Source organism: Quercus lobata, chromosome 1, assembly GCF_001633185.2.
Source record: "Quercus lobata isolate SW786 chromosome 1, ValleyOak3.0 Primary Assembly, whole genome shotgun sequence".
NCBI classification, from domain to species: domain Eukaryota; kingdom Viridiplantae; phylum Streptophyta; class Magnoliopsida; order Fagales; family Fagaceae; genus Quercus; species Quercus lobata.
This window is the reverse complement of record NC_044904.1, coordinates 49,210,251-49,236,873: the sequence shown is the minus strand read 5'-3', so window position 1 is coordinate 49,236,873 and position 26,623 is coordinate 49,210,251. Positions and strand designations below refer to the sequence as shown.

At 37.6% G+C, this 26,623-nt stretch overlaps 1 protein-coding gene across 1 annotated transcript; it reads left to right on the top strand.

The window, feature by feature from the left end:
• The first annotated feature begins 987 nt into the window (after positions 1-987).
• On the top strand, positions 988-19,430 carry LOC115991550 (CBS domain-containing protein CBSX6). Its single transcript, XM_031115332.1, has 3 exons — positions 988-1,588; positions 1,680-2,050; positions 18,298-19,430. Exons 2-3 carry the CDS (start codon positions 1,701-1,703, stop codon positions 19,238-19,240), a joined length of 1,293 nt encoding a protein of 430 aa, XP_030971192.1. The 5' UTR covers positions 988-1,588; positions 1,680-1,700; the 3' UTR covers positions 19,241-19,430.
• The last annotated feature ends 7,193 nt before the right edge of the window (positions 19,431-26,623 follow it).

The window sequence follows — 26,623 nt, the reverse complement described above, 5'->3', positions numbered from 1 at the left end:
TTTCTAAAAATCGAGTTCCACTTATAACTCGAGTTTTCTTATTACTGATCCCCAATTATTACCGATCAATATTTCGAGTATTCTTATTAGTGCCGATTGGTATTAATTGGGAAATTATTAGTACTAATCAATACTAATTGAAATATGATTAATACCGATCGGTATTAATATGATCTCCCTTTAGAAGATGCTAAAAAATCGTTACAATTTTTCAACAGCAACTTGAATCACATTTTTGGCCTTGCAAATATTGAAATTTGGTTTTCTCTATTTTTGGAAAAGTTGTAGAGAATTAAATTTTCATTTGAAAGATACTAATCCTAAATCAATTAGAATTATGAGTAGAAAGTTTAGCTAGAATACCAGATAAGTGTAGAAGATAACTCAAAAATGGTAAAGCCAAAGTTATAAAGGGAACTCGATTTCAAGTTTCAAAAAAGGGATACGCTATTATATAGTTTTAAAATAGAAATAAATTGCTACATAATTTAAAAACTAATTTTCTCCAAAAATACCAAATCACATACTTCTTTTTTTGTTTTCGATGAATAATTAGGTGAAAATAGCCAAATAGCATCTTTCTGCAAAGTATATTGCAATTTACCACTGTTTCAGAAATATATAAAGATTTATTACTTTTTGAATACTTGAGTTTGACGAAATTGAGTTTTTTATGGTACTCGAGTACCATGGAAAAATTTTAAAAGTATTTCATAGTACTCGAGTTCTATAAACTCGAGTATCATAAAAATTTTTCAAAATTTTGTAGAGTATATTTTTTCAAAAAATTCAAATTTATGAAATTCGAATTTCACGGTAAACTCAACTTTTCTAAAAAAAAAAAAAAAAAAAAGTAGTAAATTTTTACCTATTTCTAAAACAGTAGTGGTAGTAAACTGTTAAATTTTTTGCCAAATAGTGATAGTGCGTCACTTTTGCTGAATAATCATATAAAAGTAGTCTAGTCCAACAAAATTTTGACTTCCCCACGTTTCATTCTCATCCACACTCTTCCCTTCCCCCTAGACGCCTCTCTCTCTCTCTCTCTCCCTCCCTCCCCAAAAAGCCACCTAAATTTCTTCATTTTGAGAGTCAAGACGCACACACGAAGATTGATAGATAGTTGGGTAGATAGATAGAGATTAAAGAGAGAGAGAGAGTGTTGGAGAGAGATCTCTTCGTTCATGGGCCTAAACCTTAGGGAGTTTGCTATTACTTTTCTTCAGTTACTCGTTGTTCATCAATGGCCAATCCTCACAGCCTCTTAGCTCCTCTGATCCTTCACAGACTTCTACCCATTACTGGCTTTCATCTTCTCCTCATCTTTCTTCATTCCCTTTTATAGCTCTTGCTCTCTTTACCGGTTCTTCCGGTACCCGATCTCTCTTCTCTCTCCTTCTCTCTCTGTGCTTGGTTCCTGAGAAAACTACACTCAGAGGAAAATAAATTAATAGCTTATTCCTGGATTTTCTCGAGCAAAACTCGAGCTTTTGTCTTGTTCTAGTATTTCATTGATACCAGTCAAATAAAAAATCTGCTAAAAGGGGTTTCTTATAACTGCCCATTATCCAAAACAGAGTGATTTCAGGTAAAATAACCTTTTGGTTTTTGAAAAAAAAAATTTATTTGATTTCACTCTCTATCTTATTCAACATTTTCTTTGCTTTTTTTCTTGGCAGCCAAACAAGGACTTATTGAGAATGGCATCGGTGTTTCTGTACCATGTGGTGGGGGATCTGACGGTGGGGAAGCCAGAGATGGTGGAGTTTCTGGAGACCGAGACGGTGGAATCTGCCATATGTGCTATTGGAGAGTCTACTGAAGGTGGAATACCTGTGTGGAAGAGGAGATCATCACAGCATGTTGGTGTGTTTGAGAATGGGGAGATGAGGCAACAGAGGTTTGTGGGTATTCTTAATTCTCTTGACATTGTTGCATTCTTGGCAAGGAGTGAGTGTTTGGAGGATCAGGACAAAGCCATGAAGACCCCTGTTTCTGAGGTTGTTGTGCCTAATAATACCTTGTTGAGGCAGGTTGATCCTGGGACAAGGTTAGTTATTCATTATCTTTTTTGCATTTTAGTATCATGGTTTTATTGTGAGCATAATTTGGCTAATCTTATGAAAACATTATCTCTTTTAGTTTGGTAAGATATGTAATCTTCCTTTCAAATAAGGAAGTAACAGAGAGCATGACTTCAGATCTAATAGAATGGTGGAAAAGAATACGTGGGTGATCCTGACTAGTTTATTGAGGATTAATAGCTCACTCCAAAATTTTTGAACTAAGACTTGGTTGTTGTTTGTTGTTTTTGTGTATTGGTAACTATTTGAACAGAATTTTAGATTTGATTGTCATAATGTTGCTATCTATTGGTAATGCTATAAGTTTAGAAGATCTTGTGCTGGAATGTAAAAGAATTATGATTAGTGCTGTTTAATTATTGTGTGTGGCGTACTTTACTTCCAATTTGGCTAATTGGATCTGAAGATTTTTGGATTACTTGTTTGATGGTTGTGTTGAATTTGGTAATATTTTTTGCGTCTTGTAAATTGTGATGTGTAGTTTTATGTGAAAAGTTCCCAATTGTTTCTAGAACCTATTTATGAAACATAGTTTTGTTATATTTGCTTACTTCATCTGTCCGTTCTTCATTGTTTTCTTATTGGTGGTCTTTATGATATTTATCATAAGTATTATAATAATTTTTACCCAAACAGTTCTCTTGGATGTGATTTCATTCGTTATTAATATTGTTGTGCAAGTGCGTGCACATCTTCTTCGTGTGTGATCATACATGCTTAACATCATGGAAGTGTAACATGTTCATTTGGCTGGAAATTTATTTTTGCTGTGCATCCTTATCTCCAATCGGAATATGTCATTTCTAATTTCCAAATTTAAAGAAGGCTTTTGTATGATAGAAGGCTTTTGGCTTAGGCACTTATTCTCTTTAGTGTCTGTTTGGCATCAACTTATTAGGTTTTCTGCTGAACATAGGCTAAAATATACTTGTACTTAAAAAAGTGAGGTTTTAAAAGCTCTGTGCATTAAACAAACTAGTGTTTAACCCGCGCAATGCGCGGGATCATTTTACATATCAATGAACTTTGTCTCCAATATAAACTTAGTTATCATACTTCTACTACATATATTCAAACTTAAATAACGTAATATATTTAAGCATATAGTGTCCAATATCCTCTAAAAATTTTAAAAATTAGTTTTTTCAAATCACATCTTGTGTGTACTTCCTTGTTATGAGAGACTAAGAAAAAGAATCTGACTTTAAGCAATTAAAACTTACATGACAATTTCAAATAGCAAATCTGCTATTCCTAGGAACCACAATAAATCACATCGAATTAAAACTTGCAACACCATTTCAAATACCAAATCTACCATTCCTAGGAACCACAATTAATTAAACCATGAGATTAGAGAAAATTTTACAACCAAAAAGCTTAAAAGAGAAAAATTGCTACAGTTTTATGAAATAGAAAGTCAAAAAAATATTAGTCAAATAATAATGCATAATTAATAGCACATTGGAATCTCAAATTCTAAAACCAAACCAATATATAACCCTTAAAAGGGACATTGAATCCAACTTTTTAATCGCAAAAGGAAAAAGAAAAAGCTGTAGTGAATAATTAAGCCACAACATATAAACAAAACAAAATTCCACCTACAACAAATAAAATGCATAATCAATAGTAGATGGGAATCTCAAATTCTAAAACCAAACCAATTCATAAGCCATAACCCATAAAAACGACATTGAATCTTCTTAATCTTGGCCCTAAATTTCAATTGCAAAACAAAAAAAGAAAAAGAAAAAGCTCACAATCACCAAAAAGCTGCAATTATATAGAGAAAATATGTTAACAACAACCCTTGTAGTGATAAACAAAACAAATATATTAGATTATACGCACACCCAAGTTTTGGAATTTATGAAACTTTTCACCCATTATTATGTAATCATCTATTCATAAAATAAATAAATAAAAGTAAATCATCTATAAGTACTCAAATCCAAAACACTAAGACACACAATAAAAACAATCATACTGTGGATTATTCTTTTGAAAGTAATCAATTTTTCTCTTATATTTCTCTATTGTGTAGTCGTATATATATTTTTGTTTTATTTCAATAATCTATAGGAAGTAAATCTTATGATTCACAGTATTCAATATTGTGGAATTTACTAATCTCTGTCTTATTTACACTAAATGTATCACTTTTTGAAACCACTCAATCTAAAATTTCATGCCCAATGTTGCTTGGTTTACTTTGCTAGGTGGTTTTATTTCCTTCCTCTGTGTTTGTAAATACAGGATTTTGAGTCCATTTCCTAATGTAACCTCTCTCAAGCCCATAGATATTAGAACCAAGTAGCCTAAAGATAGAACTATTTTTGTTAGTCCTACTCAAACTGTGGAAGCTTTCCCTCCAAAAAGTAGCTAATGTGAGGATTCTGCATCTAGGAACTTGCAAGATGGAAAAGCACATGGAACCTGTCCTCATCTTAACTCTAAAACTGTAGAAGAGCAAGGTTCCTATACAGTTGTAGATTCCACATAACACAATCAATCAGCTATGACCTGAGGAAGAAAAAAAAATTGATAAGAGAAAGATTGGAGGGAGAAAAAAAAAAGTTATCACAATGAACCAACTGCAAATTATCTACCACCTCAAGTCTTAGTGCTGCATAATGAAATATTGCAGATACTTGATTTTTTTTAGTATTCTCCCCAAAAAGATTCCAAATCTTCATTAAAGTAGAAGAGCCCAACAATGTGACATACATCATCCAAAATACGAAGCCTATCAAACTCTAAGATGCATACTATAAGCCAATTAATAATGTGTCTATTACCAAACCAAACTACCTTTCAAACCCAAGAAAAACCAGAATAAAAGGCTTCCAATCAGAAAGACCAAGGGTACATACAAAAAATGTACATAACTCTATAGTGGAGGAGAAGTCACTAAGAAAGTCCTCACAAATTTCGCACACAATCATACATTAATCCCACTTCTATCTTAACAAAAAATACTCCAATGCTAAATAACAAAATGATACCAAAAAAGTATAAAAATATGCCTTAATATAAAAACATAACTTAATGCTTATTCCAGTAGCAAAAGCCTTAAAAAATGGACTCAATACTAGGGGAGAGGGGGAATACTATCAATGAAATTTTAGACTTTATCCCTAGTAACATACCAACCCCTTTTATCAGCAACATTTTCAAACCAATCTTAGTTACATGATGTGATTTAGAATCATCCAAAAGTGGAGGTAATCCATAGCAACAAAAGAAGTATTAATGGAAAAAAAAAATAAATAAACCATACTTATTAATATGATTGACCCAACTTACAAAAGCCAGCAATCTTGAAGAAACAATCCAGCTTTATTTACAATGTAATTTTCCAGAAAAATTCATGGCAATATGTACAAAGAAGATGACATACAATAACTTAACAATACATTTAGTTTACTCTTCTTAAAAATAAAAAATAAAAAACTTAACAACACAATGAAATTCATTAAAATTCATAGGGTAATGTAGTACGTCCATTTGTTTGTCTTGCTTGTAAGAGTATGTTATTTATAAAATACATTGAGACATTAGACTTCAAATTGTATTCTTCTTTGATGCAATCTGCTTAGTACCCTTTTGACGTTTTTGAAGCATAATTTCTATAAAATTGGCTAAGCCACAATCAAACTATCAAATATGCTAAAACTCTTAACATTAATTAAGAATTTAAGAACAACAATAAAAGCCTCATGTCACCCCAATTCTTATTACCATTTACCAAAACCTCGAGTCCTTATGATTAGGGGAAAATAGAAAACAAAAGGGATTGAACCCACATAGGGTAACATGAGAATTGTAGAGAGTAAATGGCAAAAAAGCAAAACCAACACAGAGCAATGCAACTAAACAGAAAAGCAATTCAGAGCAACCCCAATGAAACCAAACGGCACACAGAGGCAGAGCAAGAGTAATAGCAAAATCGAAAACAAAAGCCAACACACCGTATCATCTACCCGACGCCGATATGATTCTGGCCAAAACCCATTAAGCAAATACAACATAGCATCTCCCCAATGAAACTGTCTTAGTCCTTGACACTTGATTCGTCTCAATCGCCAATTTGTTGGCATGCCAAAAAATAGTGTATACCACCGATTCTCAGACATTGTGAACGCCAATCTAAACCTTGTAAACGGTTTAAGAGGCAAAATCTTGGGAATGGAAAACAGGCGGTGGTTGGGGATGTTGGAGATGCAGAGGAAGGCTCTGAGGGGAGATTTATGAGGCTTTGAAGGGTTTATTTGAGATTTGGGCGATGAAGAAGAAGAAATAGAAGACAGATTGGAGGATTTTGGGCTGCATTGTTTCAGATAAAATAAATAGAAGATGGGCATGAACAGTTTTGGGCTTTGTTCAGATTTTGTTTTTTGACGTGTGACTGTTTTTAAACAGTTTTTTTTTTTTTGGTAAAGAGTCCTTAAACAATGTGACGTGCGGGCCTTTAAACTTTAGACGTGGCAGCATTTGAAGGGGCCCTTTTTCCTAACGTGGCAGCACCTCGTTAAAGGCTTCTGCTATTATATATAGTATTAGATAAGCTAAAAGCTAAACAAAAAAGCTGCCGGTGTTTGGATGAGTTCATTTCATTGGCTTATTTTGTATAAAAAATGTGATCATGTTATGCTATTGTTTTTCTAGTCTTATACTCTTATACAAAAACAAAAAAGAAGAAAAAAAATCTGTTATAGAGCACATTTGTTATTAAAAGCACAATAAAACAGATCAAATGAAGCTCATATGATTGGGCACATGAAGTTTAGTTGTATCTTCTATAATTACGTATGTACATAATCTAAAGGGTCTTCTACATGTGTACATAACCTAAAAATGTCTTAGTTTTGATTATTATTTTTATATATATTCTTTACTCTATTAGAGTGGATGGAACTGTTAAACTGTGGAATTGTAGGAGTTTAACTGGCTTGAGATAGTTTCTATAAAACGGCATGCTTCATGTTGTTTTGTATCTATGTTAGAGGAAATTATTGTGGAAGGAAATCTATATGTTGAAGGCTAGTATTAGAACAAAGGCCTGTATCTATAAGTTATAAATATCTATAATTAATACTACCTTCTATTTTATAATCTGAGGGCCTTCTGTATTTCTTTGCTACATATAATATGGAAAAGAAGAGTATGCAAATTTCTATTTTTGGTTTGTGAGTGCTAGAGCTGCATCTGGAAAGCTCTTAATACGATCTGTTGAGTTCTTGGCAAGAACCAGAAATCAATTTATTTCAATCAACCTGTTAATGAAGCTAAATCTGAAATTGATAAAAAGAAAATGGTTCTAGTGGTTATAAATAAATTTCTTGGTTTTTTTTAATATTTTCTTATATATATATTTTTTATTTAAAAAAAAAAAAATCCTTTTACTTGTATTGGATTTGGCTAATTTACTAGAATCTTGTGATCTACAGTCTCTCTCTGTAGAATCTTGACAGTTACTATTTGAATAATATACAAGTGAATTAAATTTCAGATCTGATTTGTTTTGAGGGTTTGAAAGATCAAGTTACCATTTTAAAGGAACTAAAGAATTGCTCATTAAACTATGCTCTCATGATGAGATTTTTCTAGTTTAAGCTTGTCCTTGAATGTAAGTGTAATTATGTGGATTGCAGCAATGATGGAGACCTTATTTGTTGCTATACGGAGATACAATTTATTTAACTTCATATAACTGCAATTAGAGTGAGCAATCTATGTTGGATTAGCTTTGATGCATATTAGGCATTGTGTGCTTCAAATGGCCTTTTGAAAAAATAGTAGACAGAATAACATTGCAGTACCAAAAAACGAGAGAACAATAATGTGATAACCGATAATTAAATATAATTTTCTGCCCTTTTATTTATTTTTGGAGAAGTTGGAGATTTAGAGTGCATTTGGGAAGCGCGTTTTGCGCTTCCTAGGCGCACGTTTACGTTTCAGAAATTTTTTTTTTTTTTTTGGTCAAGCCGTAACTTTTTGACTTTTCTCTTGTGAACAGTGCTTTTATGCACTGTTTATGGGTCCCACAAAATACACTTTTCAGCAATTTTTTCATTAAAAATGGGTCCTACGATACTATTCACATATTTAAAAATTATTTTGCTACAGTGTTTTTCAGTTTTCAGTTTCAGTTTTCAGTTTTCAGCTGTATCCAAACGGACTCTTAAGTTGATTAGATGATACTGGATCCAGCCTGAAATATTTTATTTGTCCATGTAGCAGAAAACAAAACTGCAAATCTTGCAATTTTTGTTTGAAACAGAGATGAACCCAGCCTCATAACGTTAGAGGCAATTACATGGATCTTAATTTGTGCTCCCCCCACCCCCCCTCTCCCCTTTCCAAAAGAAACTCTCCCCAATATATTAGAAAGGATTAGGAGAATTCCTTTGGCTGAAAAGTAAGCGTAATTTTATGGTTTTATGTTGTTTTCTATATTTCATACTTGTTTTACATATTAGAAGATGTGAAGTAATTATTAGTTGGTAAAAGAAGTTATATATAAAATTCTTGTGAATCCTGTGGATGTGGGCGTTGCTTTGAAAATGTAGAGGGATCAGTAGTTAAGCTTGAAGTTTGTGTATTGTCTTTCTTCATGTTTACTTCAAAGAATACTATGCAAGTATGCATTTGTATGCATAATAGGAAGTTTGACCCTAATATAACATGCATTTAAGTACAATTAACTACCATCAAAATGCAAAAATTCCCAATGATAATCATAATATATTAACTTTTGATTTGGAAGACAATAACAAGTACCTTTATAAAAAAAATTAAAACTAATATTCAACCAATTATAGATCAATGAATGAAAATAAAAATATCGGTAGATGGTGAAGGATTTATTTTGCGCTTGTTAAAAAGCATTCATCCTGCAAGATTTTAATTTGGTCTACATTTGGCAATGTATTTAGCTTTGCAGATATGTCTTGAGGCTTGGCTACCTCGAATTAGTCACAAAACTTGTGGTTTTTCTCTATTGTTATTGGAGGTTCAATTTTCTTTTTCATTGAGTCCAAGACTTTCGAATTCTCAGTTGAGGAGAGAGGTACTTATTTCATGTTATGCATTTTTGAGTGAAATCGGGACTCACTCTGATTAGTTTTCATGGGCAAATAGGGTGCAAAGCATTTGCTAGCTATTGTGGAGGATCTAATGTCTAATACAACTCCTGGTAACTTTGCACGAACCTTCAAGGATGGTGAGAAAGTTTTTATTTTGCAATTGGGTTCCAATGCACACGGCAGTTTTTTAATGATCTCGGAACTTATCCATGGCCGTCGGAAAGGCTTTCTCGTGGTGCTAGAAGGGAAATCGGGTAGTGGGTGGTGAGGTTTTGGATTTCATCTACGGAAAGCAATTGCTCTTGGGTCGCTTGCCATCAAACAACCATTTAGTTCTGTCTTGAAACCGATAGTGGCGGAGGGTGATCGGAGAGAGGGTAGCGGTAACAGAAAAGGAAAGCAATTAATGTCGAATTTTCAAATTTCAACCAAGTCAAATTTGAGCAATCAAAGCCTCGATATGCGCGACTTGAATGTTGGGAAGAAACAAGCAATGTCTAAGGCTAAATTGTCGGTTGAGATTACAAAGAGCATTAGTGGTGTCAATGGTTCGCTCTTAACGTTGGATGTTGGCCTGAGATTGGAGCGTGGGCCGGATGGTGGGTGGGAGGTAAAGTGGTCCAAAGTCCAGGAAGTGGGCCGCATAGAAAAACCCAAAGATAATAACAATATGCCTGAAGATAAAACCATATTTTTAAACCCAAAGCTCCCTTCAATGCAAAGCCCAAAATTAATCCCAAGCCCATCACAATCTAGCGGCCCAAACCAAAACAACCACTTCCAAATGGCGAGACCTAGAACCCAGGAAACTTGCCTTCGGCTTTGACGAGCTCAATGCGTGATTCTAGAAGATGCGATGTGGTTGCACAACCTCAAGCTGATTCTTGAAGCTCGTTGAGGCTAGCCCAGTTGATGAAAGTCCCTAATGATGCCGATATTGACTTTATCGATGCCGATGAGCCTGATAATGAGATCCTCGGCTCTGATGAGACCAATACAGAGTTTCTCTGCTCTTATGAGCTCGATGAGTCAGCTAACACCTCCGATGGTGAAGAGAACTTGCAGCGAGACATTCGTTTAATCCTTCAAGAGCATTCCGGCAATGTTAGCAAGAAATGGGGGAATTCAAAGGAGTGGGTGCTTGAACTCCGAGATGGAAGAACAGTGGCTGTTCCAATTTAGATTTCTCTGCCTCCAAGTGAAGTCACAAAGGTTTTGGAAGAGCAAACCCAATTGACCTTGGTCCCATTGAAGTCTTCAGACGTTTTGGAGGTGTCATCAGCCCAATTTGATGGGAATGAAGTACTCGTGGAGGATTGGGTCTCGGACACCTGTTCAGAGTTTGTTGAGCTACCTAATGAAGGGGGTTTGTCGCCTCTAGTTGTGGAACCACTGGCCTTTTTCTCTACTATTGGCAATGGAAGGATAGGAAGTGGTGGGTGTGGAGAATCCAGTGAGGGAAGAAGCTTACTCTAAGTGGTTCCAAACCAGATTTAATGGGTTTGATAACTTCCTGGGCACGTCCCTAAAAGGTTTGGAAAATCAAGCAACCACCTTTTTATTGGTTGTTGAGGCTGAATTACACCGTAGGGTTGCTTTGGAAAAAAAAGCACGTGACTTGAAGAGTTCTGGAGTGAAAGGTTTGAGAGAGCTAAAGGGTCTATTCAGCTCGATTAATTATGGTTCTACTTCAACTAGGCGTAGTGGTATTAATAGGGAGCAGGCTCTTTTTGTTCTTAAATGAACTTGAAGATGCTTTCCTGGAATGTTAGAGGATTGAATGAGGTTGAGAAGAGGCTTCAGATTTGTAATTTGTTGCATGCATGGTGGCTTGATATTGTATGTTTGTAGGAGACTAAACTTGAATGGATTACTAGAGGAATTGTCAAAAGTATATGGAGCTGTCCATATGTAAACTGGTTGTACTTGGGTTTAGAAGATGCTTCTGGAGGTATTGTCTTGATGTGGGATTGAAGGGCAGTGGAAAAGGTGGAGGAAGCAGCAGGGCGTTTTTCTGTTTCATGCAGATTTAAAAATGTAGGCGATCAATTTGAGTCGGCATTTACAGGTTTATATGGGCCAAATTTGAACAAGAGGCGTAGGAAAATGTGGGAGGAGCTAACAGGGCTGATTAGTTGGTGGGATGTGCCATGGTGTCTAAGAGGTGACTTTAATATAATCTGCTTCCCATCGGAAAGATTAGGAGCTACAACTTGTACTCGGGCCATGTATGGATTTTCTAACTTTATCTCTCTTCATGGGTTGATGGATATACCTATGGAAGGAGGCCTTTATACTTGGTCCAATACTTCCTCCGCTTCTAGATTAGATTGGTTTCTTTTCTCTCTGCTCTTGGCGGATCACTTTACTCTATTTGCACAGAGAAGGCTGTCGAGGGTACTTTCAGACCACTACCCAATTCTGTTGGAGGGGGGGAGTCATCAAAAAGGTAGAACTCTTTTCGTTTTAAAAATATGTGGTTGAGGGTGGAGAATTATGTTGATAAAGTGAAAGCTTGGTGGGCATCTTATTTGTTCCAAGGAAATCCCAGTTTTATACTTGCTAAGAAGTTGGATCTAAAAAAATGGAACAAAGCAGAGTTTGGCAATGTCACTTTTAAGAAACAGCAACTCTGGAACAAATTGAATGATTTGGATGTTCGAGAGGAGACTTAGCCTTTAATAGCTGAGGAAAAGTTAGAACAAGTTAATCTCCGTACTGAGATTGAAAAGCTCACTCTTTTAGAAGAGATTAGTTGGAGGCAGAAGTCGAGGGTGCTACATTTGAGGGAGGGGGACGCAAATACCAATTTTTTTCATAGAATGGCTAATTCCAATAGAAGAAATAATGGTATCGAGAGCCTTATGGTTGATGGAATCTTGTCTTCCGATTAAGGTAGGATTGCTGATTGTATTACTCAATTCTTTATGAATTTATACTCTGAGCAGCAAGTTGTTCGACCATTTTCAGAAGTCTTGGTATTTCCAAGGATATCTGGTGATAATGCAGATTGGCTAGATAGATCCTTTAAGGAGGTAGAAATTTTTGATGTCATACAGAAATTTAATGGGGATAAATTGCCTGGAGCGGATGGGTTTCCAAAGGCTTTCTTCCAAGCATGTTGGGGTATTCTCAAAACTGATCTTATGGCTGTATTTCATCATTGTTTTGCTATAGGTCAATTTGAGAAAAGTTTGAATGCAACGTTCATTATTCTCATCCCTAAAAAAAATTCATACAATTGAAGTCAAGGATTTTCGCCCCATTAGTCCTGTTGGGGAGGTTGGAAATATAGATGCTTTGGCTACCATACCTTGATATAGGGTGGGTAGTCTGCCTATAAAATACTTGGGAATGTCGTTGGGTACTTCTTACAAAACAACATCTGTTTGGAATCCTATCTTGGAAAGGATGGAGAAGAAACTCTCAGGTTGGAAGCTTCTTTATTTATCAAAGGGGGGTAGACTTACTCTGTTGAATAGGACTCTTTCTAGCCTTCCTATGTACTATCTATCCTTATTTGTCATCCCTGTAGTTGTGGCTGATAGGTTGGAGCGTATTCAGAGAAATTTTTTATGGGGATCTTTAGAGGAGTGTTTCAAAGATCCTTTGGTGGCTTGGGAGAAGGTGTGTTTACCGTTAGAAATGGGTGGTTTGGGGATCTGGAAGTTAGTGCATTTTAATAAAGCCCTGTTAGGGAAATGGTTATGGAGGCTTGGACAAGAAGGCACTCATCTTTGGAGGAGGGTTATTGCAACTAAATATGGAGAGGGTCAAGGGGGGTGGACTACTAAAGCATGTAGAAGGGCCCACAAATGTGGTTTGTGGCGTGGTATTCATGATGGATGGGAGAGTTTCTCCAAACATGTGGCCCTAGTGGTGGGTGATGGCACTCGTATTTTTTTTTGGCATGATAAGTGGGTTGGAGATAGCACACTTAAAATGCTCTATCCTCAGTTGTATGTGTGTTCTAATGACAAGGAAGCTTGCATTTCTGATGTATTATGCTACCAGGAGGGTGGAAACGATAGAATTTGGAATTTTAGATTTTATAGGGATTTTCATGAAAGGAAATTAGAAGCTGCCTTCTCTTTCCTTGAGTTCATTCAATCTCGGATCCCTAGGGGTGTTGGGGGTGACTTCTCATTGGTGTCTCAATGGGAATGGCAAGTTTGATACTTGGTCCTATTAGAATAACATTCAGGGTGCATTTGACTCCAATTTTTCGTGGAAGGATGTTTGGAAAGTTAAGATTCCTAAGAGGGTGGCATTTTTTGTGTGGACAGTGGTTCATGGGCAGATCCTTACATTGGATAATCTTATACTTAGGGGGTGCATTTTGGTGAATCGGTGTTGTATGTGCCATCGTAATGAGGAAACTGTGGATCATCTCCTCCTCCATTGTTTGGTAGCTCACTCACTGTGGGTATATATGTTTTAGATCTTTGGGATCCAATGGGTCATGCCAGGCTCTGTGGAAAGCTTGGTGTATTGTTAGAGCTATTGGTTGGGAAAATTTAATTTAGACATATGGAGTATGGTTTTTGGCTGTTTGATGTGGATTGTTTGGATAGGAAGAAACCGGCGCTCTTTTGAGGATACTGAAAAATCCTTGGTTCAATTACAAGCTCATGCCAAAAGACTTTGATTGGTCTAGGTGTTGGGGCTTCTCGGATTGTTCTACTATCTTGGAGTGTATTTCTTCTCTTAGCATTGCACTTTAAGTTTTTCCTTCTTATTTGATGCTGATTGTTTGTTTGTTGCATTTCCTTATGGTCACCATCATGAACACCTTGTATTTTCTTTCTTTAGTTGTATAGTTTATTTAATAATACTCATTACCTATAAAAATAAATAAATAAATAAAAAAATAAAATCATTGCTAAGGTCTTAGCCACCAGACTTCGCACGGTCATGGAAGATATAACTTCATTTGCACAGAATGCTTTTGTGAGGAATCGGCAGATTCTTGACTCTATGCTTATTGCTAATGAATGCCTTGACAGTAGGGTGAAAATTGGTTTGCCTGGGATACTTTGCAAATTAGATGTTGAGAAGGCTTTTGATCATGTCAACTAAGGATTTCTTATGCAGTTACTAGAATGGAGTGGGTTCTCTGCTAAATGTAGGTAGTGGATTTTCTTTTGTATATCTACAGTTCGCTTCTCTATTCTGATAAATGGCTCTCCTTGTGGGTTTTTTGAGAGCTCCAAGGGGTTGAGACAAGATGACCCATTGTCCTCTTTGCTGTTTGTCTTGGTTATGGAAGTCCTTGGAAGAATGTTGGATAAAGTTGTCCATGATGGTCACATGTTAGGCTTTGGTGTGGGTCGTTTAGAGGGAAGATCTTTGGCAGTGTCTCATCTTCATTTTGTGGATGACACTTTAATTTTTTGTGATGCTGATCTGGATCAGGTTTTGTTTCTCCGTATGATTCTCATTTGGTTTGAGGCGGTTTCTAGTCTAAAGTTAAACTTGGGCAAGTCAGAGTTGGTTCCTGTTGGTATGGTGCATAATTTTGACTTTGTTGAATGTCCTTAGCTGTAAACAAGGTACTCTTCCAATGAAATATTTAGGCCTTCCTTTGGGAGCTAAATTCAAGGATAAGACAATATGGAATCCAATTCTGGATAAGACAGAATGTAGATTAGCAAGATGGAAATGTTTGTACTTATCCAAGGGAGGTAGAGTCACTTTAATTAAAAGCACTTTATCTAATTTACCTACTTATTTTCTATCTTTATCTCCTATTCATGCTTCTGTGGCTAACTAAATTGAGAAACTTTAGAGGAATTTCTTATGGGGTGGCATTGGTGATGAACCAAAATTCCATTTGGTTAAATGGGCTACTGTCTGCACTCCCATTGCTTCGAGTGGTTTGGGGATAAGGTAAGACTTTTTAATGAAGCTTTGCTTGGGAAGTGGCTATGGAGATTTGGGATGGAGAGGGCTGCCCTTTGGAGGCAAGTGATAGCGGTGAAATATGGTTGTGGATGGGGTAACTGGTGTACTAGGCCTATTAATGGTCCATATGGTGTTGGCTTGTGGAAAAATATTAGTTGGGGCTAGCCTTCTTTTTCTCGCCACATTTTATATGATATTGGGGATGGGTCTAGGGTGAAATTTTGGCAAGACCGTTGGTGTGGTGAAACATCTCTTGCAGTCAGCTATCTTGAATTGTTTAGATTTTGCCGAGATCTGGAGGTTAGTGTGGCTGAGATTATGAAATTTGATAATGGAATTCTGTTTTGGGATGTAAGTTTCTGTAGGGGTGTGCATGCTCGGGAACTAGAGGCACTTGCCAGTTTCATGGATACCATATATGGTGCTTCGGTGAGAGGGTTTGGTGAGAATAAGATGTGCTGGAAATTTGATAGAAAGAGGGCTTCACGGTTAAGGATTATTACAATCTCTTAGTGGGCTCTAATGACTATTGCTTTCCTTGAAAAAGCATTTGGAAACAGAAGATTCCCTCTCGAGTAGCTTTATTTGTTTGGACTGCTGCTTTAGGGAAATGCTTAACGATTGACAATTTACGGAAAAGGAAGGTTTGGATATTGGATTGGTGCTACATGTGCAAATGTAATGGTGAATTGGTTGATCATCTTTTTCTTCATTGTCTGGTTGTAATGGATATGTGGGGCTATGGTGTTTGGTTTGTTTGGAGTGAGTTGGGTTATGCCGCAATCTGTAGTGGGGCTTCTAGCATGTTGGCAAGGCAGATTTGGCCGTCATCAAAATGGGCATATATGGTTGATGGTTTCCCATTGCTTATTGTGGTGCCTTTCGAGGGAGAGAAATAGTTGGTGCTTTGAAGATAAGGAGAGATCCATATTAGACTTGAAGCTATTTTTCTTTAGAACTTTAATGGATTGGTTGGCTGCTTTGCGGAACCAATCATTTTTATCTTTTCTTGATTTCTTAGATACTTGTAAATTTTTTTCTTGATTGTTTGACCCCTTGTACACTCCCTGTGCACTAGGGTGTTCCCCTTTTTTGATATCAATAAACTTTTACTTATCAAAAAAAAAAAAAAAAAAATATTCAAGCAATTATAGATATGAAATTAGCATATATGTAAGAGTATAAAGTAACTATCTCCGATGTTTAGCGCAGGGGGTACTTAAGCACAAAGGCCTCTTGGAGCCTAGGCACAAAGCACAGGCATGTCTAATGAAATGAAGCACGTATTTTTAAAAGCATAATATGATAAATTTGAAATTAACTATTAATTGATATATATAACAATCAAGTAATCAGCTCCTCAACAGCGTTAAAATTAAGATCTGACTGCTAAATATCACATTTGGTTTATTATTAGTATTATCTTTAAAAAGCTCCAAAAAGTGCGCTTTAAGCTTGTTGAAAAAACTACAAAAAAAAAAGTGTGCCTAAGGCGTGTTCCTGCAAATGCACCTTGCTTTATGTGCAAAAAGCGCTGAGCTTCTTGTACTGTACCTAAAGTGCACTTTTAGCAACAGTTCCTTAATGTACTTTATTCCTAAATCCCTAAAGTAACATTAATCAATTTGCTATTTTGTCCTTCAAATGTAATACAACTTCAGATTCCTTTTTATGAGATTTTACCCCAGATAGTTTTAAAATAGCATTAAGTTTTTATTAAGAGAATTTTATTTCTACCTTAGCCATGTCCCAACCGTATACCAGCTGTGTCCCAACATATCTGATTTTAAAATTTAATATTTTTTAAATTCATGGACGCATATCCCTGCTGTATGGTATCTGTATCAGACCCAGATATATGAGCATTTCTGAAGTATCTGTGATTCCTAGATCTGGACTTTGAGGATCATGCTCTAGTAACTCTGTTCTTCACGCTTAAAATCATGATTTTTTCCCCTCCAGTTTACATGTTCATTGGTGAGTTTGCCTGTCACAGAACTACCAATTTTAATGTAGAGGCTTTGTTTCTGGATGTTATTTACTTCTGTCAAATGTGGTTCAAGTCATGGTTAATTGAACAAAGGAATTCCTCTGGTTTATATTTGAGATTGTTTTCATTTTTTTGTTAATGTAGTGGTACACCATTACTATCATTGGATGCTATATGGAGAATATGTAGTAATCATACCAATGGTTTGATGTGACAGAACATTGGGAAAAAGGTTCTTTCGTGTTTGGCATCTACCAAACAATGGAGATTTTGTGGAAATCTAAAATGTACTGAAATTATTATTATGTTTTTACAAGTTATGCTTAATTTATTAATTGAAGAGACATCCCTAGTACACAGGCAGGGTACATAAGGTTTTTCTAAGGAATTACAATCTGTTGAAAGAATCAATGAAGTTTACAAAAGAATTGAAAGAAACATAACCAAAAGCCCATGCCCTCATGAACAGGGAACGTTGGAAAAGTGATTATTTACTAGTAGTTAGGAAGAATGTAGGTTCCCCCTTATTGTGATACCCAGATTATGCAGATTGGATTAAATAAGTGTGTGTTGTGCGGGTGTGTGCTGAGTGCCTGAGTCCCACATTGAGTGTTTACTAAGTTGAATGGAGGCTACGTAAGTGACTACGAGGAGTCCCAATTGTAAATTAAGTAGTTCTTTTAGGGTATAGTGTAGACGTGACCAACGCTTCCTTGGGTCATTACAAATAGTATTAGAGCAAACCTTGTACTTCCATGTGGTTTGGGGGTATGCTACACGTGGAACTTGCTGAGAACGTCAAGAATTTAAGTGGGAGAGATTGTGTCTGCATTATGTGGATTAGATTGAATAAATGTGTGTTGTGCGGGCATATGCTGAGTGTCAATTGTAACTTAACTCTTCCTTTTAAGGTATAATGCAAATGTGGCAGCGCTTCCTTGAGTCATTACACTTCTAATTTGTTATGTGAAAAAAATTTGGTGTGATATTCATCATGGGTATTTAACAAGCCTTTATTTTTAAATAACACCCGGAGCATATGCTTTTCTTTGATCTTGACATCTATGGGAACCTATTGCCTTTTAGTTGGATACTGACTAAATGAGAAACAAGAAAACACATTTTTTAAGTTTCTGTTTGTGATCCAGTTTTTCTTTAACATGTCAAATGATGCAACTTCTCTACCCGTATCTTGATTTCCCCCCCTTTTTATTTCTGATGCAAGATTGATTGACGCACTGGAGATGATGAAGCAAGGTGTGAAGCGTCTTCTTGTTGCGAAAAGTGTAGTATGGAAAGGCATGAGCAAGCGATTCTCTATTCTCTACAATGGTAAGTGGCTCAAGAATATTGATACTGCTACTGGTAGCTGTAATAACCTCAGTGCAAACACCAATCGGCCTTCCTCGTCTTCCACCCCCGTTCGTGATAAGTTTTGCTGTCTCTCAAGAGAAGATGTCATTCGTTTCCTTATTGGTTGCCTTGGTGCTCTCGCTCCTCTCCCTCTCTCCTCCATCTCCTCTCTTGGAGTCATTAACCCAAACTACTACTCTATTGAAGCCTCCCTGCCAGCCATTGAAGCAATTCAAAAACTTCCCAAAGACCCCAGTGCAGTTGCTGTTGTGGAGCGCATGCCAGATGGTCAGTATAAGATCATTGGGGATATTTCTGCCACAAAACTATGGAAATGTGATTACTTAGCAGCAGCATGGGCTTTAGCCAATCTTTCAGCTGGACAGTTTGTGATGGGAGTTGAAGATAATGTGAGCTCAAGGTCATTGCCTGATTTTGATGTAAATTCAACAGTTGGCGGCGATAGCAAGTTAGGTAACGGAGGTGGTGGGTCAGCAAGATTGAAGAAATTCAGTAGTAGGAGTATTGGGTTCTTTAGCAACAATACTAGCCCCGGTTTTGGTGTCAGTAGGAGCATATATAGGGGCAGAAGTGCACCCTTGACATGTAAGGTTACCAGTTCATTGGCTGCAGTCATGGCTCAGATGCTGTCTCACAGGGCTACTCATGTTTGGGTGATTGAGGATGAAAGTGATGATGTTTTAGTTGGGGTGTTGGGTTATGCCGACATTTTGGTTGCAGTGACCAAACTGCCTGCTGCACCTATTCCTTCCAATCGGTCATCTGAGGCATTTGGCAGTGAAATTCAAACTTGAAACTTGAATTCTTTAATTTATTATTATTATTATTATTATTATTATTATTTCATAGTAGTTGTATTCTCAGCAATAGTGTCCCTTTTGTAATTGTCCTCTCAGGATGTCTGAGACTTGGGCTTGCGAGACTCGTATGTTTGTCAAGATTTTGTATAATTTTGTTGTGAAAAATGAAAATGTAATAGTTTATCCAAAAAGAAAAAAAGAAAAAAAAAATGTAATAATGAAATCATTCAGTTGTGTTCCTGTAATATATATGCTTTAAATTTACTTTTGGGGTACACAAACAAGAGAATATTCAAATATATCTCAATCTTCATGAATGTTTCATCTTTTTGTACGAAACGACTTGATGTTCTCCCTGTGATATTCTTGATGGAGAAGCTTCATGTCGTTTATCATCATCCTTTAACAGTTTTCACTCCAATTTGGTTGCTGATTCCACCCTTCTCAAAATAAGAGCTGATGTAGGGACAACCAGAACAATTGGACTAGACTGGAGTTAGCACCAAACCAAAGATTATTTTTATCATTCATCAAAATATCAACTAATTCCAAAATGAATACAGTAGTTTACTTATAAAGGATTGTTAAATCCTAGTTCTAATTGGCGTAAGAAACTCTAATTGCATTATTACAAAAATAATATTACTTTCAAATATTAAAATACTAATAGCCTAATCAACTACTAGGATCTAAAATATGAAAGTAAAATTGACTAAATACCTCAGTAACACCAACTTGAACCCAAACCGGGAATTAGATGGTGATTTCAATGTTGTGATTTGATCAGGGAGCTCGGCTAGTATGGCTACAATTCATCTCATTAACCAAATGTGATGTGCTAAAACATCAAGTGAGCATCAAGTAATGGACATGGAGGATGAAATATGCACTAGTACTGTTAGATGAGTGGGTCATGAAGAAGAGCAGACGAGAGAGGAAAGGGAAGACAAGGAGTGGGGAAGAGAAAAAATAATAAAACATCAAATTGAAATTTAAATAGAATAAAAAAAATAGAGCTTTGTACATAACACCAACCAAGGCAAACTTGGGTGCTGACGTGGCTAGAATCGAACCCTACACGTGGCCTAACTGTGACAAAGGGGGGAAGAATGTTGGCTGAAGGAAGACCACTCTCAGCCCGTGCCAACGGCGTGACTATCTTAGGGAAGAGTGAAATATACTCTTGGAATGGACACTCAGTACCAGCGTAAAAGGGAGATAGCGACCTTCTATGGTTAGAAGCTATGAAACACCCCTTATTGGTTGAACTTGTGCTAGACCACTGCTAAGGACGCGTGCATCACTCCTAACCTCCTTGTCTATGCCTTTGCCCCCCACGTTGTAGCAGAGCCGCCCTTCGTCTCACTAACCTGAAATTGGCATGTCTTCTCTCTCCTCTAGCCGTAGTATACTACAACAGCTGTATTAGGGTTTAAATGGGCAAATGGGGGCTTGACACTTGTCCTAATGTACCTAACAACATTACTCATACTATAAGAGGAACATGTTGCTAAACAATGAGGGTAAAAACCTAGAAAGATAAAGAGAAAGAGGTAGAAGTTTGGGTAGGAAAGTGAGGTAAAAAGAGAGGCTTTCTTTAGGAAGAAGATGACCATTGTGTAAAAACATAAACTTTCATATAATAGAGAGCTTTAAGGAGTGAAGGATATCCCGTCCTTCACTCAATCATGGTTTTGCATCCCTTCTCAAGGGTTTCCATGTATGTTACACATCTTCTTTACTTTCTTTGCTTTTGCCTTTACATTTACCTAGACATTTAAGTGTTAAAGTTTCCAATTTTATTGTTCATGAGCTTTTGCACTTAAATGTACTGTTAGATCCATAGCTTATTTTCCTTTACAAGCTTGATAGCCTAACTTGCACGTACATTTTTGGCGACTCCACTAGGGAGAATCTCTAGTTGTTTTCCCTTTATTATATTTTGGTTATTCTCTCTTTGTTATATCTCTGGTTTTCTTTCTTTTTGGTTGTTCAATGCCTCTGAGAAAGAAGAACGCAATGGCATAAATAGGTTTGGGTGAAGAGCAATAGGTCAAAGTAAGCATGGATAATGTTTCTATCCACACTGAGGGTACAGAGTCCTTTGAAGAGGTCAGACAACCCAGCAACTGAGATCTCGTGGTAGCTATAGAGGATCTTCAATGTTCTCAAGCCACTATGTGGGCAGAGTTTCAATCATTGTGCCAGAGGACATCCACTCCTCATACCCCACAAGGAGGTCAACCACCTTAGGGAGGGAACGAGAGATCAAATGCGGTTCCACCTCTAAACCAAGAGCAGAGGGCACCACAATAGCCCAATGAGCCTTAAGCATCTCCATACTTTATTAGGGAGGATATTGCAGCCATTTTACTTTTGGCTCGAAAGGTGAAGAGTTCTGCTTACATTGATACAAGACCTCCTTATCTTGAAGAGATGGCTAGAAAGCCTTATCCCACTAACTACATGCCTCCTATCTTTCCTAAATATGATGGTATGATTGGAAATGCCAGAGATCATATCAGGAGGTATGTAGATGCTTTGACAACTCAGTCTCATGACCATGAGTTGAGACTCAGGGAGTTTTCTAAATCCTTGGAAGGTCGGGCTTTTACTTGGTATACCAGCCTTTTACCAGGGTTGGTCTTAAGCTCGAATGATATGGCTACTCAGCTCATGAAAAAGTTCTTTACTTTGGATGAAAAGCTTACTCTGCCAGATTTGCAGTGGGAGAGGTAGAGGATCTCTAAGGGGTTATTGGACTACATTTGTAGATTTGGGGACCTCTCTTTAATATGTTATGATCCCGTAGAGGAAGAAAGACTGGTGGATATTTGCATTGCTAGTATGTTGTATGAATACCACCCTTATTTGGAGAACTTGTAGATCCTAATTTTCACAAGGCTGGTGGAAGCTTCTAGAAGAACTAGCATGTTAGTGAGAAAGCCTTCTAAGCGCTCAACTTCATAGACCACAAGTGCTCCTAAACAATTTTGGAAGTGAGCGAGTAAAAAGATAGAAGAAGCTGTGGTAGAAAAAACAAAGAAGGTTACCAAAGGCAGAAAGAGGGAAAAAAAAGCAGTATTCCTCCCCCCTTCTCTGTCTCAGCAGAAGAACTATATAGCATCCTAGATGCCTGGGTGAAGGATGGTGTGGTGGTCTTACCTGACTGTAAACATGAGCCAATAGAGAAAGAAAAGCGAGGTGCGCTTTACTGTAGGTATCACAGAAGAAGTGATCACTACACCATGGATTGTTTCGCTCTAAGAAATATTTTCCATGAAAAAGTGGCCAAGGGTGATTTAGTCATAAAAAATAGAAAGCGTATAGACCATAGGATGCATAAACCTAAGGTAGCTATGACCTTTTTCATAGGTTGTGAGGATCCTATGGAAGAAGAAGTTGGGAGTGCGGCCAGCAGTAGTTCTGCACCCTACCTTGGTAGGATGAAGAAATGGCGTTAAGGATCCAACAAGATGACAAAGTTCATTCCTTTCTTGAAGGGATAGGCCTCAAACCATTGGCTAGGAGGGAGGCAACATAGGCTTTGACCCAAGTGGTGGAAAGAAGCTAGGGAGTGGCTGCTTCTGAGGGAAGTTTATTGCAAGTAGCTTATCAAGAAACCAGGGAATCTATGACTTTCTCCTTAATGGACTTAGCCAATTGAGCAATTGATGGAGAAAAACCTTTATATGTCACCGCCTTCTTAGGAGTCTCTCAAATAAAATGGGCCTTGATGGATACCGGTGCTTCAACCAATATCTTGCCCCTCCTGGCATTGGATGCCTTGGGTATTCCACAAGAAAGAATCATCTAAGAGCCACTTCAAGTGGTAGGGATGAGGGCATTACAGTAATGCACTTTGGGGCATGTGTCCTTGGATTTGAGGGTAAGGCCTATCAAGGCACGTACTCTTGTGCATGTAATGGATGGTGATACTTCATACTATGTCATTTTGGGCCACCCTTGGCTTAAAGTACACAAAGCTGTAGATTCTACGTATCACCAATGTGTGAAGGCTATTTAGAGAGGCAAACTTGTAACTATTGAGGCCACTAGGATACCTTATGATAGGGCAGAACTTGGCAATGTAGAAGCAGCCTTGCACCAAGAGTTTGAACCTAAGGGAGAAAATAGGATCCTTCCTTTCAATGTCACTATATTAGAGAGGAGGAGGAAGATGTTGGAGAAGTCATAGAACCTGACAGGCCTCTTAAGATAAGGAGGATCACCAAGCCTAATGGCAAGGTCGTATACGAGTTCTGACGGTTAGAGAAAAGGGGTCCGGAGAATGGCGGGCCTAACCCCTTTAGCCTTACTCAATAGCTAGAAGGGGTGCATGTAGTTGAAGAACCCTTAAGAGAAACCCCTACATGAATGAACGATGTTGTCAAGAATGTTTAGGAAGAACTCATTGAGGTCAACATGAATGATGGGGGAGAAGCAAGGCCAGTCAAGGTAAGCAAAAGCCTACCAAAGGGAGAAAGGAGAATGCTGGTAGCTTTGTTGAAGGAATACAAAGATGTTTTTGCTTGGAATTATGAAGAAATATTAGGCTTGAATCCTAAGTCAGTGACATATAAGCTGAATGTCAATCCCAAAGTCAAGCCTGTGAAGCAACCAACTAGGAAATGCCGCTTGGATATTGAAGAAAAGATCAAGGTTGAAGTGAACAAACTTTTTAAAGTAGGGTTCCTAGAGGAAATTAAATGCTTAGAATGGTTAGCCAACATAGTTCTTGTAAAGAAGAAAGGTAAGTAGCAGATAAGAATATGTGTGGACTTCAAAGATCATAACAAGGCCTGTCCTAAAGATGAGTTCCCACTGCCCAATGTCGACATTCTAGTGGATACAATTGCTGGTCACAAGCGCTTTTCCTTTATGGATGGTTATAGTGGTTACAACCAGATTTTCATAGAACCAGCAGATGCTTAGAAAACCGCCTTCAGGACACCCTTTAGGAATTATTACTATAAGATGATGCCCTTTGGGTTGAAGAATGCTAGTACTACTTACCAGAGAACCATGACCTTGATATTTCGTGATATGTTGCATAAATAGGTGGAAGATTATGTTGATGAGTTGGTGGTAAAAGCGAAAAACCCCGTTGAACATTTATTACACTTGAGATAGGTTTTTGAAAGATGCAAAGAGTACAATCTAAGGATGAACCCTTTAAAGTGCACCTTTGGGGTGTCATCAGGAAAGTTCTTAGGGTTCTTTGTTCATTAGAGAGGGATTGAATTAGATGCCGACTTTGAAAGAGTTAAGGTGCTTTGTGGGGAAGGTGTCTTACCTAAGAAGGTTTATCCTAGGGTTGGCCGAGATCTTAAAGCCCTTGGTTGAGCAAACCAAGAAAGGGACAACTTTTGTGTGGTGTAATCAATGTGAGAGAGCATTTAAGAAGATATAGTCTATTTTGATTGATCCTCATACCATGGTTGCTTCATCACCTAGCAAGCCTCTTTTGTTGTATATAGCCAGCATAGAGCAATCAATGGGGGCCCTCTTGGCCCAAGTGTAGGGAGGTGTGGGAAAGCTAGTGTACTACATCAACAGGCCCAAGAGTAGGGAGGTGTGGGAAAGCCAATGTACTACATCAACAGGCTTATGAAGGGACCAAAGTTGAGGTATTCCACGGTGGAAAAAGATATGCTTATCCCTAGCTTTTGTTGTGTCAAAGTTCAATCATTACTTTCTAGGGCATTGTATACAGCTGGTGACCAAGAGTAATCTAGTGAAGTACCTCCTAACCCGCCTTCAATTGTTGGGAAGAATGACTTAATGGGCCATCTTGACATTGTGCCATGATATTGAGTGCATAAGACCATCCGCTATTAGAGGGCAGGCAGTGGCTGACTTGTTAGCCAACTTCCTAGGGACGAGTGATTTCTCACTTCCCCAACAGGAAGTTCTAGTGACAAAGGAGCAAGAATGGTCTATGCACTTCGATGACTCATCTACATTCCAGGGAGGAGGAATAGGAGTGGTGTTGAAGTCATCATGGGAGGAACACATGTTTTCCTACAAGCTACGTTTCCCTTGTTCAAACAACGAAGCAGAGTGTGAAGCCCTAGTGGTGGGATTGAAGGTTGCCAAGAGACTTGGCATAAAGAGGTTAAAAGTATTTGGGGATTTCGAGTTAGTCAATATACAGGTAGAGGGACCTATGGGTTGAAGAATCCTAGCTTGGCTGCCTACAGGGCCACAACACAGGAACTCATGAAACATGTCACCTCCATAGAATGCAAAGTGATTAACGGGAGGGAGAACAAGTTGGTTGACTCACTGGCCACCCTAGCCACCAAATCTGTGATGAAGAAAGAGAAGATGACACTTCGAGTAAAGAAACAGCCTAGCCTGATAAAAGGCAGGTTGTGTCTCCCATAAGATTGGCAAGAACCTTTCTTGAAAGATATAACCCAAGGAAAGGATGTTGGGTCAAATTTATCACCTAATATGAAAGACTTCCTCAAGATCAATGGAGACTTGTTTTTAAAAGAAGCAAAAGGGTTACTGATGAAGTGTGTCTCAAGACAAGAAGGGATAACACAACTGCATAGGCTACACCATGATATTTGTGTGGTGAAGCTTGATGCCAGCATATGCAGAAAACTGTAGAGGCTAGGGGTCTTTTGGCTAGAGATGGCTAGTGATGCCAAAGAAGAGCAGAGAGATTGCAAGACTTGTTTTATGATACCCCCAGATCAAGCAGAAATTCTAAATGGTGAAATTCAAGAAGAATATTGGCAGGATCCATACCTGAGATACCTTTTAGAAGGTGTACTACCTGCTGATTGGTTGGAAAAGGAAAAACTGAAGAGATATGCAAGAAGATTCAAGATGTTGGATGGGAAGTTGTTTAAGAGAAGCTTCCAAGGGAAATGGTTGGTGTGCATTTCTAGCAAGGAAGTAAAGGGTATTCTCTCGGACTTGCATGAGGGAGGGCCAGCAGGATACCCTGGTGGCAGAAAGCTATGTCAAATGGCTTTGCACCAGGGATACTACTGGCCTAACATGCAAAGAGATGCCCAGGATTTCGCCAATAGATGTCAAGAATGCCAAAGGTGGCGAGATGAGATATATATTAGCCATCAAAGCCTCCACTCAACTATGGCTCCATATCCTTTTCACAACTGGAAGTTGGATTTCATTGGTCCTATAAATCCCCCTTTTGAAGGATGTATTTGGATTTTGGTAGCCACTGAGCTATTTACCAAATGAGTAGAAGCTGTGGCCGTGAAGAAAGTAATGGGTAGCTCAGTAGCTAATTTTCTGAGGGAGAATATAGTATGTCATTTTGGGGTACCAAACAGAGTGGCACACCATTCCTGAATAAGGATGCACGTCATTTAACAGAGTGGTACTCCATCACTC

Excerpts from the sequence above, each read along its gene's own strand:
- LOC115991550 (XM_031115332.1), top strand. The coding sequence starts at position 1,701 with ATGGCATCGGTGTTTCTGTACCATGTGGTGGGGGATCTGACGGTGGGG. Across the intron at positions 2,051-18,297 it reads CAGGTTGATCCTGGGACAAG|ATTGATTGACGCACTGGAGA; the intron begins GTTAGTTATTCA and ends TTCTGATGCAAG.